At 48.2% G+C, this 17,874-nt stretch overlaps 1 protein-coding gene and 1 long non-coding RNA gene across 3 annotated transcripts in view; both read right to left on the reverse strand.

Moving 5' to 3' along the window:
- The window catches only part of ZNRF3 (zinc and ring finger 3), a 66,538-nt gene extending 65,492 nt beyond the window's left edge, over positions 1-1,046 (reverse strand). Inside the window, exon 1 of one of the 2 annotated variants that reach the window (XM_081892896.1) lies at positions 757-1,046. In XM_081892896.1, coding sequence (XP_081749022.1) covers positions 757-1,002 — 246 coding nt within the window. In that variant the 5' untranslated portion in view covers positions 1,003-1,046. The remainder of the gene's footprint in view (positions 1-756) is intronic. The other variant, XM_081892897.1, reaches the window with a different exon arrangement.
- LOC309359375 overlaps positions 1-6,413 on the reverse strand; it is a 74,260-nt gene extending 67,847 nt beyond the window's left edge. The window contains exon 1 of the long non-coding RNA XR_014163824.1: positions 6,384-6,413. This is a non-coding gene — a long non-coding RNA (uncharacterized lncRNA). The remainder of the gene's footprint in view (positions 1-6,383) is intronic.
- Between the last annotated feature and the right edge of the window lie 11,461 nt (positions 6,414-17,874).

Below are 17,874 nucleotides of genomic sequence, written 5' to 3' on the forward strand. Positions count from 1 at the left end.
ACAGGGCCACTACTGGCTGGACTTCATTAACCGCAAAGTTAGAAACATGTACGCTTTTGACACCTGAGCTGCTGTTGCGCTTTTGAGTAAAGCAGCCTTCTACATGTTTGGACTACAACCTCCCACAGAGGCTGATGGGAGCTAAAGTCCAAAACATCTGGCGGGCACTGGCTTGGGGAGGGCATCCTGGACAAAAAAATTCTTGCCGGGCACTTCGATTTGGGAGACAAAGCCTCTCTGTTTAGCAGGTTAGGACTAAAGCATGTTTAGAAACTAACGGGAGGAATGAGGCATTTTTCATTAAAACACGCAGGCGCTGAGAGCCAAAGCCACCTTGCTTGGGGCGCCTCGTCCACCCAGCAAAGCCCCTTCCTCCTCGCCCTGCTCCGAGGCGGGTTTGGGATGCCCCCCCCCCAACTTAGCAAGTACCCCCCGCCACCCGCAAGGCGTCCCGCGCAGCACCCTCGGCTCGCAGGCCAAGGCGACGGGGCGCAGCAGCCGACCGCCAGGAACCTGCAGCACCTGCCCAAGCCCGCCCGGCCCCCTCCCCCGGCGGCGGCGCCGGAGCCCCGGAGGGCTGGCCAAGGAGCCCCGCCAGCAGCCCTCTGCACCCTTCCCACGTCCCGCGCCCGCCAGGACCAGGCACTCTGCAGATGCTCAGAGGCCCCTCCCCGCGCGGGAAGGCCGAGGGAGGGCCGCCTCTCGCCCAGCGCGGCCTGCCCGGAGCCCCCTTTCGGCGGCCGGCCGCCGGCTCACCTGCACGATCTCGCCCTCGGCGCTGAGCGTGGCCCCGGCGCGGGAGAAGCGGCCCTGCAGCCCCGTGGTGTAGGTGGTGTAGTCGCCGCCGGGGCTGGACTCGAAGAGCACCACCTCCACGAAGGCCGTCTCCTTGGCCAGCGCCGCCGCCGCCATCCTCGTCGCGGCCGCCGCCAGCAGCGCCAGCAGAAGCAGCAGCAGCCCCGGCGGGGAGAAGGGAAGCGCCGGCCCCGCGAGAAGCCTCATCGCGCCGCCTGGCCCACCGCGCCGACCACGGGCAGCAGCAGCGCAGGAGGCGGCGGCGGCGGAGGCGGCGGCGCCCGGTGGAGGCCACGCATCGCTCCCGCTGCGGCTGGCCCGCCCGCCCGCCCGCCCGCCCGCCTGCCTGCGCCGGCGGCTCCGACCCCAAAGCGCGGCGGCGGCGGCGGCGGCGCCTGCTGCTGGTGGCCGGGCTGGGCTGGCCTCCCGTCCTGCGGCTCCCTCGCCTCGCGTCCCTCTCTCGGCGGCGGCTGCCTCCTCCTCCTTCCTTCCTTCTCTCCCTCTCTCCCTCCGCCTCGCTCTCCTTCTCCGCCCTGCCGAGCCGCTTCCCTTTCATCCGCTCCACGTGACGGGCACCGCGGGGTTATCTCCGCCTCCGGCCCGCCTCGCTGCTCGCCAGCGCAGCCCTCCCCGCCGCGGCTGCGGCCTGGGCCGGCTGGCTCAGAGAGAGCGAGCCGCCTCCCGGCCGCGCCGGGACGCCTCCAGGCCGGCGAGGCGGCTCCCCGGGGGCTGCTGCGGGGAAGGGCCTCGAGCGTCCCTTGCTCGCCTGCCTTTTCCTGAAGCGTCGGGGAAGGCGGCCTGGCCGCGAGGAGCCCGGGGACCGTCCCTGGGCGTAGCCAGCATTTGGGGGGCAGCGTCCCCGGGCCCGCAAGGGGCGCCAGGGGGAGGCCAGTGCTAAGCCCTGACCCCTCCAGCGCTCCCACCTGGGGACCCAGCTCGCCTGGGGTGGCTGCTTGGCCCTGGAGGAGGAGGCATCTCGGGTCAGAAGGCCGCATCTGCAGCGCTTCCAGCTTGGGAGAAGAGGTTCCTCCAGACCTCACCCCGGCCTAATTCCCCCATGACGGGGGGGGCACCCAGGGGCTTCAGTGTGGCCCAGGTGGCCACTGCAGATCCCGCCCCTTTACCTGGCTGCTCCTCAGCCAAGGAAGTGGAGAGATGAGGGTGGGCAGGTGCCTAAGAAGGTGTACCTTCACAGCCTAGGACCCTCATACCTGCGGGACCGCCTTTCCCGGTCTGCCCCACGGAGAGCCTCAAGGTCCATAAATAGCAACACCCTAGTGGTCCCGGGCCCTAAGGAAGTTAGATTGGCTTCAACCAGAGCCAGGGCCTTTTCAGAGCTGGCTCCGGTCTGGTGGAACTCTCTGCCTCATGAGACCAGGGCCCTGCGGGATCTGATCTCTTTCCGCAGGGCCTGTAAGACAGAGTTGTTCCGCCTGGCCTTTGGCTTGGAGCCAATTTGATTCCCTCCCTCTCTTTTTTCCCCTTTCTTTTCCTTCTCCTCCTGCGATGAGGCTACATTTTAATGTTGTATTTTAATCTTGTTTTTAAGTTGTATTCATTCAACTTGTTTTTATTATTTCTTGTTAGCCGCCCTGAGCCTTGGCTGGGGAGGGCGGGGTATAAATAAAAATTATTATTATTATTATTATTATTATTATTATTACCTGCGAGAAGAGACCTCCGCCTCTCCAGCCACCCGAGGGGAAATAGAAAGAGCCAGCCTGCCTGGCCTGTGGGTGGATATGGCTTCCCCCAGGAGGCTCTCCATACAGCAACCTCCCTTGGGCACTTTCTCAGCCCAAAGCACCACAGAGTTCCCCCCAAAGGGGCCTAGACTGGCCGTTTTCCTTTCTTCCTCTGGGCTGGAAGGAACTTCCTGTTTTACGCCTCTGCCACGCACCTGGAGTCTCCCTGTTCCTGGCGCAGCTGACTGTTCCTGCTGTGGCCGCCTCACTCTTTCTTTTTATGTAGGTATGCTGCTTATATCTTCCCATGTAGCCTTTGAAAAGGCCCTTGAGGTACAAAATGGAAACACTTAACATGAAGAACCATCAAGAGGGATAAGTTCAGCCGTTCTCTTAGGGCAGCAAAAGCCAAACTCACAGGCCTGTTTAAAATGCTGTTGTCCTTTGCTCTCCAAAGGCTGATGGAGAGCACTATTTTAATCATGTTGCTCATTTTTGGAAGGTGAGAAGGACCCCCAGCCTTGTTCTTCCGGAATGTGCCTGCCCCCTTTCCCCCACTGCAGTCCATCAAGGAAGGGGCTTTGGCCTTTGCCTCAGGCCCCAGAAGATCTGCCAAATTTTCACTTGTTGCAAGCATTTTAATTTAAATGCCATTCAAGGTAACTCCTAGCCAAATGGCATGGGATTAAGAAGCAGGAAGTCCAATCCCACCTTTGTTCCTCCAAGGAGCTCAGTAGCAGGTGTGGTTATCGCTTTCCCTGTTTTTCCATCAAGTAAGTTAGATCGAGAGACGGACTGGCTCAAGGTCACCCAGTGAGCTTTATGTCTCAGAGTGGAGATTTGAACCCTTGTTCTGAAATGGCCCAACTCGGGTGTGCCATCCCTGGCCACAAATGGATGGGACTCCCACTGCAAATGCCACAGAATAGCTGGAAGCTGGCCCCTCACAACATGGGCGCAGTCAAGGGGGCAGCTGCCCCCCAAATCAATAAAAATCAAATACTTAACTGACGTTCTGCACCCCCCAACAAAAATCCAGGCTACGCCCATGTTTCTCAAGGCATTTCCCGGCCCACTGTCTCAAGAAGACCCACTTGCAGGAGGATCCCTGACTTTGGGTGGGTCAGCTTGGGGTTCATAGGCAGGAGCCCCTGCCCCTCACAGATGCTCAAATGTTGACACATGGAGGGGCCTTTCTGGGTCCAGGGTGACATTCCCCCCTCAGTCTCTCCCTCTCGCCCTGAGCAAGGGGCTTGCTTGTCGTGTCTGTTTCCTTCTGTGGTTTCAGGCTCTTAAGACAGTCTCATGTGGACAAGTCGCGTTCTGATTCCTATGTATAAACCACCCCAGCAGGTGGAGTGGGGGCTGTGGACCAGGCTTAGCTGTCATGAAGAAGCTGCCAAGTTTTGTTACAGTTTTAGCTGGCCTTTGAGCTGCTGCTTTGTTTTTCCCTTCTGACACCCACTTTCAAAAATTTTCTTCATAGTGAAAGCTAAATGGAGTTGCTTGGCCAGTGATATGTTAAATGTAGTCTTTAAAATGGTCTTCAGCTTAGATAAATAGGTTCCTGTGGTGTTGCGGTGGGTGAGCTGCATGTCCTGAGTTGTATTTAGAGCAGGCATAGGCAAATGGCCCTCCAGATGTTTTGGGACTACAACTCCCATCATCCCTAGCTAACAGGACCAGTGGTCAGGGATGATGGGAACTGTAGTCTCAAAACATCTGGAGGGCTGAGTTTGCCTATGCCTGATTTAGAGGCATGGAAATGGTCTGAGAGGAAGATGAAGGTGGAAGAGGACAGAGCCAAGGCAGTGGGAGTGGGGCTAAATGGGCTAGTTTTCAGTTTTGCGCCGCTCCTGAAATAAAGAAGTTTCCAGCCCTTATCTCTGGTTGTTTGTAATTCCCACTATGGTACACACATCTATATAGGTCTGAGGAAGGGTTGGCAACTTGTGGGTGATGCAAGTAGTCCCACAGCCCTGGAAGGGAACTTGATGGGTCAAGGTTGGAATCTGGGTGGTGGATTTCATATGAAACATTATTTAAGGTAAAGCCTTTTCAATTATTTAAGGTAAAGGCCTTCATTATTTAAGGTAAAGCCTTCATTGTCCAGAAAGTGTGAGAAGCAACAAGAGGAACAGCCATTTTAGATCTGGTCCTACCCAATGTTGATGACCTGGTTAGTGGGGTAGAAGTGGAAGGATCATTAGGCGCGACTGATCATGCTCTTCTGAAGTTTACTATACAGCGGAAAGAAGCAGCCAAGCATACTAGGACTCAATTTCTTGACTTTAAGAAAGCCGACTTCATACAACTTAGGGAAGTGCTGGGTGAGATCCCATGGACAGTAATACTAAAAGGAAAGGGAGTTCATGATGGCTGGGAGTTTGCTAAGAGGGAGATAGTAAAAGCACAACTTCAGGCAATACCAATGAGAAGGTGCCTAAAGAAGCCAGGGTGGCTATCTAAAGAACTTTTAACTGAGTTAAGATTAAAAAAGGATGTGTACAAAAAATGGAAAATGGGGGAAACCACCAAAGAGGAATTCAAACAAATAGCCAGCACGTGTAGACACAAAGTCAGAAAAGCTAAAGCACAGAATGAACTCAGGCTTGCTAGAGAGGTTAAAAGCAACAAAAAAGGCTTTTATGGGTATGTTTGTAGCAAAAGGAAGAACAAAGAAACAGTGGGGTCACTCAGAGGAGAAGATGGTGAAATGCAAACAGGGGACACAGAAAGGGCTGAACTCCTCAATGCCTTCTTTGCCTCAGTCTTCTCCGATAAAGAAAACAATGCCCGACCTGAAGAATTTGGAGCAAATGATTCAGCAGAGGAAACACAGCCCAGAATAACTAAGGAGATAGTACAAGAATACTTGGCTAGTTTAGATGTATTCAAGTCTCCAGGGCCAGATGAACTGCATCCAAGAGTATTAAAAGAACTGGCAGATGTGATCTCAGAACCATTGGCAGTCATCTTTGAGAATTCCTGGAGAACAGGCGAAGTCCCGGCAGACTGGAGGAGGGCAAATGTTGTCCCTATTTTCAAAAAGGGGAAAAGAGAGGACCCAAATAATTACCGCCCAGTCAGTCTGACATCAATACCAGGGAAGATTCTGGAGCAGATCATTAAGCAAACAGTCTGTGAGCACCTAGAAAGGAATGCTGTGATCACCAATAGTCAGCATGGATTTCTGAAAAATAAGTCATGTCAGACTAACCTGATCTCATTTTTTGACAGAATTACAAGCCTGGTAGATGAAGGGAACGCAGTGGATGTAGCCTACCTTGATTTCAGCAAGGCATTTGACAAGGTGCCCCATGATATTCTTGTAAAGAAGCTGGTAAAATGTGGTCTTGACTATGCTACCACTCAGTGGATTTGTAACTGGCTGACTGACCGAACCCAAAGGGTGCTCATCAATGGTTCCTCTTCATGGAGAAGAGTGACTAGTGGGGTGCCACAGGGTTCTGTCTTGGGCCCGGTCTTATGCAACATCTTTATCAACGACTTGGATGATGGACTCAAGGGCATCCTGATCAAATTTGCAGATGACACTAAACTGGGAGGGGTGGCTAACACCCCAGAGGACAGGATCACACTTCAAAACGACCTTGACAGATTAGAGAACTGGGCCAAAACAAACAAGATGAATTTTAACAGGGAGAAATGTAAAGTATTGCACTTGGGCAAAAAAAAGGAGAGGCACAAATACAAGATGGGTGACACCTGGCTTGAGAGCAGTACATGTGAAAAGGATCTAGGAGTCTTGGCTGACCACAAACTTGACATGAGCCAACAGTGTGACGCGGCAGCTAAAAAAGCCAATGCAATTCTGGGCTGCATCAATAGCATCTAGATCAAGGGAAGTAATAGTGCCACTGTATTCTGCTCTGGTCAGACCTCACCTGGAGTACTGTGTCCAGTTCTGGGGAACCACAGTTCAAGAAGGACCTGACAAACTGGAACGTGTCCAGAGGAGGGCAACCAAAATGGTCAAAGGCCTGGAAACGATGCCTTATGAGGAACGGCTAAGGGAGCTGGGCATGTTTAGCCTGGAGAAGAGGAGGTTAAGGGGTGATATGATAGCCATGTTCAAATATATAAAAGGATGTCACATAGAGGAGGGAGAAAGGTTGTTTTCTGCTGCTCCAGAGAAGCGGACACGGAGCAATGGATCCAAACTACAAGAAAGAAGATTCCACCTAAACATAAGGAAGAACTTCCTGACAGTAAGAGCTGTTCGACAGTGGAATTTGCTGCCAAGGAGTGTGGTGGAGTCTCCTTCTTTGGAGGTCTTTAAGCAGAGGCTTGACAACCATATGTCAGGAGTGCTCTGATGGTGTTTCCTGCTTGGCAGGGGGTTGGACTCAATGGCCCTTGTGGTCTCTTCCAATCCTATGATTCTATGATTCAATTATAATAAGTCTTAGTAACATCCAATATATTTAGTGGGTCCTCATTGTGGAGTTTGGAACAAACAGGGTTAAAACTCCGTGGTGCCCTGCATCTGGGAGGGGCCGGAAGCAGGGCCAGGCGTCACAGGCTTTGTCTGTGAGTTACTTTCAGTTCTCACTGAGAGACGCTGAAAGACACAGCTAAACAGACAGGCTGTGTCAGTGTGCTTTTGGAAGCACGGAGAAATGCCGGAATGGCGGAGGTTTCCGATGGACTGATTTATGGCTTGTAAATAAACGCTTCTAGAGATAAGAACCGATCTGTCTTTTGGACTTGATTTTATCCCTTTCTCACATGGACTCAGGACTGCTGCATTACTCTGCTGGGCCAGCTCAGAGCTAAAACTGGGAAGCTTGCTGGACCCAATATCCCGGACGGGGAATTTTTTTTTCCATATTCGCAGAGGTTATGGGTCTTACGTGTTTCCTGATAAGTGTGAGAAGGGGGAAGAACGCCAGCTTTGAGTTGCTGTGATCTCCTGCCAGGAAGGGCAGTGGGAGATGCTGGTGAGCGGAGCCAAAGGCCAAGAGAGAGGCTGCTGCTTCGGAGGACCAGCTTGCTGGCAGAGTGAGTACGTTTGAAGCCCCGGGGGGAGGAGAATGGCTGCTGCACAGGCACAGCAGAGCCAAGAGAGCTACCCCGGTGAAAGGCTGCATGGAGCCAATTGGGAGGCCTGGTCAAGAGGAGCCAGGGGGTGGTTTGCGGCCACAGGGCTCTGGAGTCCAGTCCAGAAGGAGCCGGCCCCACCCACACCAGCTAATGCTATGCTGAGGGAGAAAGAGCAGAGGCAGCTTTGCAAGCAGCAAGCCGCCTGCCAGGCGCTGAGGAGTGTGTGTGAAAGCTCAGCGAGAGCCAGGCCAAAGGGGGCTGGAGGAAGCCCAGGAGAGGCTGAAGGATGCCCAGAAAGCCCAGTGGGGGCTGGGACAGTGTTGGAAAGCTGTTGTGATGCTTCAACACGTCTGTGTGATGGACTGTGTGCTGGAGAGATGCTGGGAGCTGAAAGGAGGAAAGCAGTGACAAGCTGTTCCTCAGGCTGCTGTGCACCCAAGAGTGGGGGTGCAGGCCGTGCCAAGAGCTCTGAGAAAGCGAAAGTCTCCGAAAGTTGTTTGTGCTTTGCTGCGACGTCCAATAGCGCTGGGAAGCATCCGCTTGAGGCCCAGGCTGCCAAGGTCAGCCACCTGCAAGGAAGGCAGATAAGCAGCATTTCGCAGACAACAGAGCCTGGGAACAGCAGCAGCAGCCGGGCAGTAACCATGGCAACCAGGATGGACACTGGCTTTGACACAGACCCCGGTGGGGGTACGAGCGTTGCCATGGCAGCTTTGGAAGACAGCCAGAGAGACACTTTATCTCTCGTTGTTGACACTGGAGCGACCCACACTTTAGTAAACTCTCGAGAGTTCCTGAGAGACTGCAAGGCAGTAAAAGCCAAACAAAATATCACGTTGGCAGATGGATCAAAGAGACCGCTGACTGAATCTGGGTCTTTGTATTGTTCTTTCTTGGATTGTTGGGTGCAAGCTTATGTTGTCCCAGAGCTTGCACACTCTCTTTTAAGTGTAACAGCCTTAAATGATGAAGGGTTCGATGTTCGGTTCTCTAACAAATTGTGCTCTTTCTACAGGGATGGCAAGAAGATCTACAGCGTTGAGAGAACAGACAGGCTCTTTCTGGTGCAGATGCCTGTTGAAAATGGGGCTGGTGGAAAAATGGGACTAGTGGAAAATGGGACTGGTGGAAAAATGGGGCTGGTGGAAAATGGGGCTAGTGGAGAGTCCATTGAAGATGCCCATGTGAAGTGTGCAAATGTCCCACCACACGATGGTTGTATTCACTTATGGCACAGGAAACTTGCGCACGCGGGGTGGTCGCTTGTGTGAAAGGCTGCCGAAAACACCATTGGTTGTAGGTTCAAGGCTTGTGACAAATACCTAGATTGTCAAGCCTGTAAGCAGTCGAAAGTCACAACTTGCCCATATCCTAGATCAGAGAGAAGGACTAGCAAACCCTTTGAACTTGTCCATGCAGATTTGTCAGGACCCATGCCGACACCTTCTTTAGCTGGATCTAAGTGGGTTCTAGTTCTAATTGACGATTTTTCAAGGTTTTCTTGGGTTTTTGCGCTTAAATGCAAGTCAGAAGCAGCTGCATTGATCAGGGATTGGATCACTGCAATAGAGCTACAGTTCTCTACCAGGGTGATTTCCTTTCAATCTGATCGGGGGGGGGGGGAGTTTACAGGTTCTGCGCTGCAATCGTTTTTCAGGCAGAAGGGTATCAATCATCGATTGACGGCCCCCTACTCTCCGCAACAGAATGGGCTTGCGGAGAGAAAGCATCGCACATTGCAGGAAGCTGCGAATGCAATGCTGGCAGACTCAGGTTTGCCACAGCGCTTTTGGGCAGAGAGTTATCGGACAGCATGTTTTGTACAGAACAGGGTGTACAATTCCAGTGTAGGCAACACACCGTATTACTTGTTGCATCAGAAGAAGCCAAAGGTGGGGTTTCTTCATGTTTTTGGGTCTGAGGCTTTTGTTCTCATTCCAAAGGCCATGCGCAGAAAGGGTGAGCCAAGGTCTAGGAAGATGATCTTTGTGGGCTATGAGCCGGGTTCAAAGGCGTGGCGTTTCGCATACCCTACTGGCAACCAGTCTAAGCTGCTTATTAGCGGCAGTGCTGAGTTTTGCGAGCAGAGTGGGTGGAAGCGTCTTCACGGGAACCCAGATGTTTTGTCAGACTCAGATGAGGAAGAGAAGGAAGGTGAAGCTGAACCTGCTGCTGATGCGCGCGGTCCACAGCAACAGGGTCCAGCGCCAGTTTCTCCAAAAGGGAGTCCTAGGACCCCTCCACAGGTCACTGTCAAGTCTGAGCTAAGGAGTGCACCATCCTCACCAGCAGAACCAGCTGTACGCCTGAAACGGCGCAGCAGGTCAGAGGGGGATGTGTCTGACACAGAGGATAGTAGGGTTGATCCAGGTGAATCAGGCGCAGTTCCGGAATTCACGCTGAGGAGGTCAGCAAGATCGACCAAGGGAAAGCCACCTGAAAGGTATGAAGCCACTAGTGTCTGGGTTGGTGTGGCTAGATGTGAGCCTGAATCCTTTGAGGATGTTCAGAAGTTGCCTCAGGAAGAAGCTAGCAAATGGCATGAGGCGATGCAGAAGGAGATGAACTCAATGGAGTCTCTAGGTGTGTTTTCTCTCACGAAGTTGCCGATGGGCGAAAAAGCTGTTAGCTGCAGATGGGTTTACCGTTTGAAACCCACAGAAGCAGGAGAACCACAGTATAAAGCGAGGTTAGTAGCCCGAGGATTCACACAGAGGAAGGGTGTCCATTTCACAGAGGTATATTCGCCAACCTCGAGAGCGGAAACTCTGAGAATGCTTTTGGCGATAGCAGCACAAAGAGGTTGGAAGGTGAACCATTTTGATGTAGATGTCGCCTACCTGAACTCAGATCTCAAGGAGGAGTTGTACATGCTTCCTCCTCCAGGGTTTGAAGTCAGTGAGCCAGGTGTTGTGTGGCGATTGCACAAATCCATCTATGGATTACGTCAATCTGCCAGGAATTGGAATATGTGCCTACATGAAGCTTTAGAGGAGCTAGGTTTTAAGAGATCTCTTGCAGACAGTTGTCTTTACGTTAAAGAGTCAGGCTTAAAACAGGAAGTGGTCCAGGTGTTTGTTGATGATATCTTAGTGATGGCACAGACAGGTAAACAGGTGGAAAAGTTTGCTAGAGAGCTTGGAAAGCGGTTCAAGCTGAAGCAGCTTGGAGATGTCAAATCCTATTTGGGTGTGCAGATCACAAAAGCAAGCGATGGAAGCTTTTTGCTTTGCCAGAGAGGTAAGATTGAACAGTTGCTTGAGAAGTTCAGGATGTCTGAGTGTGCAGGTGCCAGATCACCCATGGAGGCTGGTTTTGTAAAGGAGTGTCAGCAAGTAGAACGTGTAGTGTTCGAAAACACTGAGCTCTTTCAGTCAGCTCTAGGTAGTCTGTTGTATCTGTCACAGTGGAGCAGACCAGATATAGCGTTTGCTGTCAATCTGTTCAGTAGAGAGGCCTCAAGTCCTAGTGTGCAGGCCTGGAATGGTATAAAGCGGGTGCTGCGTTACCTGCAAGATACCAAAGACTTTTGTCTGAAGTTGTCAGCTCAAGGAGATGTCAAGCTGACTGCTTGGGTGGACTCGGATTGGGCTAATCTTGAGGATCGCAAATCAGTGTCAGGTCTAGTGGTGAAGTTTGGGGACTCAGTGATAGGGTGGAGGTCCCGGAAGCAAAGTCTCATAGCGCTTTCATCTACTGAAGCTGAGTTCAGTGCGCTATCAGATGCTTGCAGAGAATTGGAGTTTTATGTGTGTTTGGTCGAGGAAATCTGTGGAGAGGATTGTCTGCCCGTTGTGGTGCATGAAGACAATCAACCGTGCCTTAAATTGGCTGAGACGGGACAATTCAAGGCGAGGACCAAACATTTGGACATACGTTTTCAAAATGTGTGTCAGAGCGTTCGTGAGGGGCTAGTTGCTCTGAAATACTGTCCCTCAACCAAGAACCTCGCCGATGGTTTCACAAAACCATTAACCTTCCAGAAGCACGAGGAGTTCTGCGAGGGTTTGTGTATGGGGAAAGCACTGTTGGCTATTGTCCCTAGATGCAGGACAAGAGGGGGTGTGGAGTTTGGAACAAACAGGGTTAAAACTCCGTGGTGCCCTGCATCTGGGAGGGGCCGGAAGCAGGGCCAGGCGTCACAGGCTTTGTCTGTGAGTTACTTTCAGTTCTCACTGAGAGACGCTGAAAGACACAGCTAAACAGACAGGCTGTGTCAGTGTGCTTTTGGAAGCACGGAGAGATGCCGGAATGGCGGAGGTTTCCGATGGACTGATTTATGGCTTGTAAATAAACGCTTCTAGAGATAAGAACCGATCTGTCTTTTGGACTTGATTTTATCCCTTTCTCACATGGACTCAGGACTGCTGCATTACTCTGCTGGGCCAGCTCAGAGCTAAAACTGGGAAGCTTGCTGGACCCAATATCCCGGACGGGGAATTTTTTTTTCCATATTCGCAGACTCATGATGTAAGGCCCTAGGTCAGTGGTTCTCAAAGGGTGTGGGGCAGCACACTGGTGTGGCAGAAGAGGATGGCAAGTGTGGGAAGATTCAAGGACCATCAGAAACATTTCAGTGTAGTATAGTATTTTATTGCAGAATATGGATAGATATATTTTCAAAATGAGAGTAAGAGCATCAAGTGATACTGAGGACAATCGTAGTTGTGTTTTCCAATCTATTTCTTATCAATAAGCAACTTGGCGTTTTGTGAGAAAATTTTTATTCTGAAAGTGTGGTCCAGATGAAAAAGGTTGAGAACCACTCAGTCGGGGAACTGCCATCAGCTCAGAGGCGAGAGACAAGGAGAGTTGTGTTACCGGGAGCCTCTGAAAATCTTGCAAAGCAGTTCCTCTTCCGGAGAAGAGGAAAGCCCCACCTCCAGTGGAGAAGAGGTGCAGGGACCAGAGGATGCAGCCTTAACACCGTGCCTGAGCAAGCCGGAGAGGAGGGAAGCACACTCCTGCCATTGCCCGTCATGCGCAGCAGTTTGAGGCGCAAGGAGGGGCGGAAAAGGCTGGGGTGATGAAATTTTTATGTTGGGGGAGGTACAAGAACAGACCGCTCCCGGATTCTGCTAGCAACTGAGCCAGACATGAACTTAAGACGCACTTCACTGTAAATAGTTTGCATCAAAAATAAAGCCTGTAAAAGACAGGTCGGAGTCCTGCCTGGCTACTCTTGAGCAACCACAACAGCATACTTGGCTTGCCCCTAAATCCACCCCTGGACTTGTTCCTCTCCGTCCTATGGAACCCAAGTGAACAGAGAAAGGAGAGGTCATTGCTCTGGAGCCTATCAAATTCCCTGATAGGAAGTGTGGGAAAGGGGTCCCCATTAACCACCTACCAGAGGCAAATAAATTGGCAAAACACTATACAAATCCATTTTAGCAACAACAGAGAACAGGCCATTAGAATTGTGCAGGGTAGGCACTTAACACTTAAGACACCTAGCCTATATAAAACTGAACTGATCTCCCATGTGTTGGAGATGGTGTCCCACTAGGGACATAATGGCACATGTGGTGGGAATATCCAAAAATAGAAACATTCTGGAAAAATGTATTTACAAAAATATCTTTGATTACAAGGCAGATAGTCTCCGTGACCACAGGACTGGTGCTACTAATATACTCATGTTATGTTGCAATTAGAAACAAATAACTCATAACACATCTATCAGTTACTGCAAGAACAACTATTATTAACTATGGACCAATGATATAATGCAATTTGGTAAACAGCATTATTGGAAAAACTAACACAAAAACATTAAAACTAGTAAGAAGCCAAAAGAAAAATGACAATTTTAATGCAATCTGGTGTCACATTATTGATTACACAAATATTGAGGCATATGGTAGAACAGTAACCAAAGTACTGGCATGCATGAAGTAGATATTTTAATTTTTTCCCTTTCAGCCCTCCCCCACTTCCTATAAATTCCTATAAATTATAATTGATATTGATACAAAATACCTTATAGTTATGGTCTCCAATCTAAGCAATACATTATTTCATATCTGTAATAACTAATAATTTTGGTATATACACTGACACAGTTTTGTTAATATATTCAGAAACGTTTATCTGCGTTTTGTTTTTTGTTTTTATGTGATTGTTGTATGCCATATGCTCTGTGTAAACAAAACTATATCTCAATGCAACCATGTTAAACAATTTAAAGATGCAAACGAATAAAAACCACATTACAAACAAGAAACAAATAAATTGGCAAAGTCCAATCCTATATTGATGGAGTGGATCCTGAAACAGAAAGACACATGAGATTGCCAACTTTGTGGCTTCAGCTGAGTCATGTTAAGAGCAACGTCACCTGTGGCACAGCAGTCTGTCATGGAGCTTGCAAGGCTACAGGAGGCCGACTGAGACAAGGAGGTTGGCTGAGACAACTAGCTTTGAAACCCCAAAGAGGAAGAGCCAATAGCAACTGAGTCCTTGCTTTAAATAAAAAACAAAGTTTATTTATTGCAGAGGTTGGACTAGATGACCCTCAAGGTCCCTTCCAACTCTACAATTCTATGAAACAGAATTAAGAAATTGAAAGCTACTTCAGCTACATGGTTATTTTGGTTATTTTGCTTAGGGTATGGGAAGACATGTAGCATCTGCTTATTACCTGAAAGGCTTTTTTTTAATCGAGTGGACATTGAGTCGAATGCCTTCCCATTTATCCTGATCAATACTGGTTGCAACATCTTGTTCCCATAGCTACTTCAGGCTATCAGTAGAACCTTTAGTACTTTTCCTTAGTACTGCATATTTCCATGTATAAGACCCCCCCCATGCATATGATGACCCCTATTTTTTTGGAACCCAAAATTAAGAAAACAATATTTTAGAGTCACCAGAACCCTAAAATTGAAATGAAAATCCAGACAATTGGATTCGTCCTATACACGGAAAAATATGGAAATTCATATATGTCAGATGTTAGAACTTCGTTTCAAAAAGTGTTAGTGCCAATGTAGCCTATGTTTTTACCTCTAAGAGTGAATGGGAGTGTTGCTTCTGGCGTACCTGGAGCTAGCTGAAGGACACCATAGTGATTTTGTCTTAAATCTGTGCAGCAGTTAAGGGTTAAGTTCTAAATAAATATTGTATGTGTTTTGAGTCCCACTTTGCCCTATGAATTTAATTGTTGTAATGGACCCTCACAGTAAAATATGTGGTGATACAGGAACAGAATGAGTGGTGATGTTGGTGGGACTAATTTTATCAACAATTCCTTCCAAATTTTAAAATTTCTATTAAAAATAGGTTGTCTAGTGTGTTCAGTTTTTTCCATTGTATGAATTAGGAGTGCAATGCTTTTGATTTTTATTTGTTCCCAATTTTCAGGGTATTCCACACTCAACTGGATTTTAGGATATTCATCTTCAATAAGTGCAAAAAGACATTTTATATGAGAGACATTGTTCTAGCAGAGCACATCTGGAACACCCAGGGCTCATGTGACTTCTTTATAAAATGCTGAATTTCTGATTCTTGGTTTCCCTCATTAATAAATTTATTGATTAGTATCTGTCAGTTTTTCAGTTTTGGTTCAGCTGTTGCAATTAGAATTACTTGCTATAAAAGTAACCGCTCAGGAATACCAACCATTTCAATTACTGCAATTTTACCTAGGTAATATAGCTTAAGCTTATTTTGTTGAAAAAGTTATTTATTTATTTATTTATTTATTTATTTATTTATTTATATATAATAGAAGTGAATAAGAATTAATTTTAAGATGTCATGTCCAAGTTTTAGGAATTGTGATAATCAGGTATTTAATTGACGAGTATAAGTCCAGTAGTAGTTTGTTGCATTTGGTGTTGTGGTGTGTGTGGTATATTTAGACAGAGCATTTCCAGTTTTTGAAAATTAATTTGGAGATCAGATAAAGCTCCATAAATGTTAGCACAGCTCATTATACCTAAACTAATCTAGACCTCTGCAATGGTTGTTGTAAAGGCCATTTCGTCTGCAGAGAAACGTACTATGTGGTTCAGTTTATACATGCTCTTAATAAGGGTCCCATGGCTTAGGTTGCATCTCCCTTTTTGATAAAGGGCAAGAGGGCTATGGCAGTTTCCCTGCCCCCCTCCCCCTCCAGAGAGACGCTCTATTAAGTTTCCAAAATCATTTTTCTAAGGACTTCAAAAAGTAAAGGCAATATAATTTGCAAAATACTTTTCCCCCATCGTCACAGTACTGATAATGGGATATATCTCTTTCTTTCTGTGGTACAAAACATTCAGAATCTTACTGGGTCACCTGTAGATCTTTTCCATCATCATCATCATCATAAATTAAATCTATACTGCCCTTCATCTGAGGCTCACTGGGTGGTTTCCTCAATCTTTTTCAGCCTTCTGGCTGTTACACTTGTAAAAAATATGCATCTATTTTAAAAGTATCAGTCTATATGAGTCTATTCTTTCTCCTGGCTTGGTTTGGGTATAGCTATGACTCTTGTATCTTGCCACAGTTCTGGAATAAGCATTCAAGATTTAATGTCATTAAATAACAGGCACAAGAAAGGAATCAGTTCTTCTTTAAAACTATTAAAATCCACCTACGCATCCATCTTGTCCAGGGGATTTGCCTGGCTGTACATTTTTAATGACTCGGTTTATATTGCTGAATGTGATTGGTTGGCTTAAGTGAGCTACTTGATCCTCATCTAGTTGTTGCACCCCTGTCCTGCCTAGATGTGTATTTATTGGTGTTTGGTCTGATTATTTCTCAGTACTGTATACAGGTTTCCAAACAATTATTACAATTCCAGTTAGGTTTTTTTTCTTGGTTCATACAGTCTCCTGTTTTGTTTTGTTTTTAAAGGGGGAAATAGCATGTCCTTTACATTTTTGTTTCCATTTGTAAGCCAATCATATCGTTCAGTATCAAATTCATAATATTTCTGATTAATATACTGGAGGGGTCCTGCAGTTTTATTTACCTCTAAGAAATCTATTTCTGGGTTTCACCTCCTCCCCAGTTAATATTCAGTGCATCCTCTTGCTCCTAGACCTTTAATGTCTAAGTTCTGAATTCTTTATTTCTTAATTACTGTAATTAAGGCTGCTTCTGTTCCTGTCCGATATTAAGCCAACTCCCTTCTCATATAAAGGTGCCCCTCAAAACTGCTTTCAGTGTATCCCATAGCAGACTGGTGGAATAAGCCTCTAGGCTAGCTGATAAATTGCAAAACAATAACAAAAAACCGTTTTATGTCATCTCTGATTTTTTTCTGTTTCAAGCGTGTTAGCAATAACAGGTCAGGCAGGTCACAGAACTCACATATAGCAAATTTTTGGAGGGGGAGAGATGAAGGAGTTGCCACAGTGACCCTTGGCAGCATTAAGGTTTCCTTTGCTTTCTTTTGTAGGGTGCTCTGGGGCACATTCTGTAGATGCTGACAGGACCTAAATTAGCAGTGTCCAGCCAGTAAAGGGGTTGTGAGGTCATAGCGAATAGCTTGAAACCACTGGCCAAATGTGTGGCTGCAATGTGGAGGTGTAAGCAGCCATTCAAGGCTGATCCGTTCTGCCATTCTTCATGGGGACAGGACTAAGTCTCCTGCCCCACCTCCTTGCAGATTTTAAAGGGAAAATCTAAAATCCACAGAGAAATATGAATGTTGACAAGTTGGATTTATCAGCTGGTTGACCAATTTGTTCTTTGCATTGCACATCTGTTGAACAAAGAGGCAGCCAGCAAACAACTTTGTCTGACCCCTATGGTTGAATCTGTTTCCTGTGACAACTGCCCTTCACTGCCTGCTCCGACTTGAAGCCTGGTGCCTGTGAATCATCAGGCAAGGTATAAAAGTCAGACATTTTGCATACTGTGTCCTTGAATATGCCATGGGGTGCTGATTATTAACTTTATTGTGGAAAGAGGAGTGGGGGAGTCTTGTCATCCTGGTGCACGACCAGAGAGATGGAGAGGAACAGGACCACTGGTAACATCCGCAGAATGGGAATGCCAGCAATGCTCAGATGACTTCATTTCCAGCTTCCTGGTCCTATGTAGGATCTTGAGACATTCTGAATCCCAGTTTTCCTCAGTTCCTTTATTCTGATGGGAGTGATTCTGTGCATGCCCAGACATAGGACAGCAATCAGCTCCCTCTGCTGTTAGCAAAAAGAAAAGGATTGGTCTGCCCAAAGTTGCTGCTGCACAGTCACACCTCCTGCCTCCAGCTGCGATGAACAGTTAGGGATTCTTCCTGCCAAAAGTGCGCAGCTGTGCAGGGTGTCAAACAGTGGCTCAGTCCACCTGCTTCCGGCAGTAAGGTATATATGGGCTAGTT

This window comes from Podarcis melisellensis, assembly GCF_964234715.1.
Source record: "Podarcis melisellensis genome assembly, chromosome: 16".
NCBI classification, from domain to species: Eukaryota; Metazoa; Chordata; class Lepidosauria; order Squamata; family Lacertidae; genus Podarcis; species Podarcis melisellensis.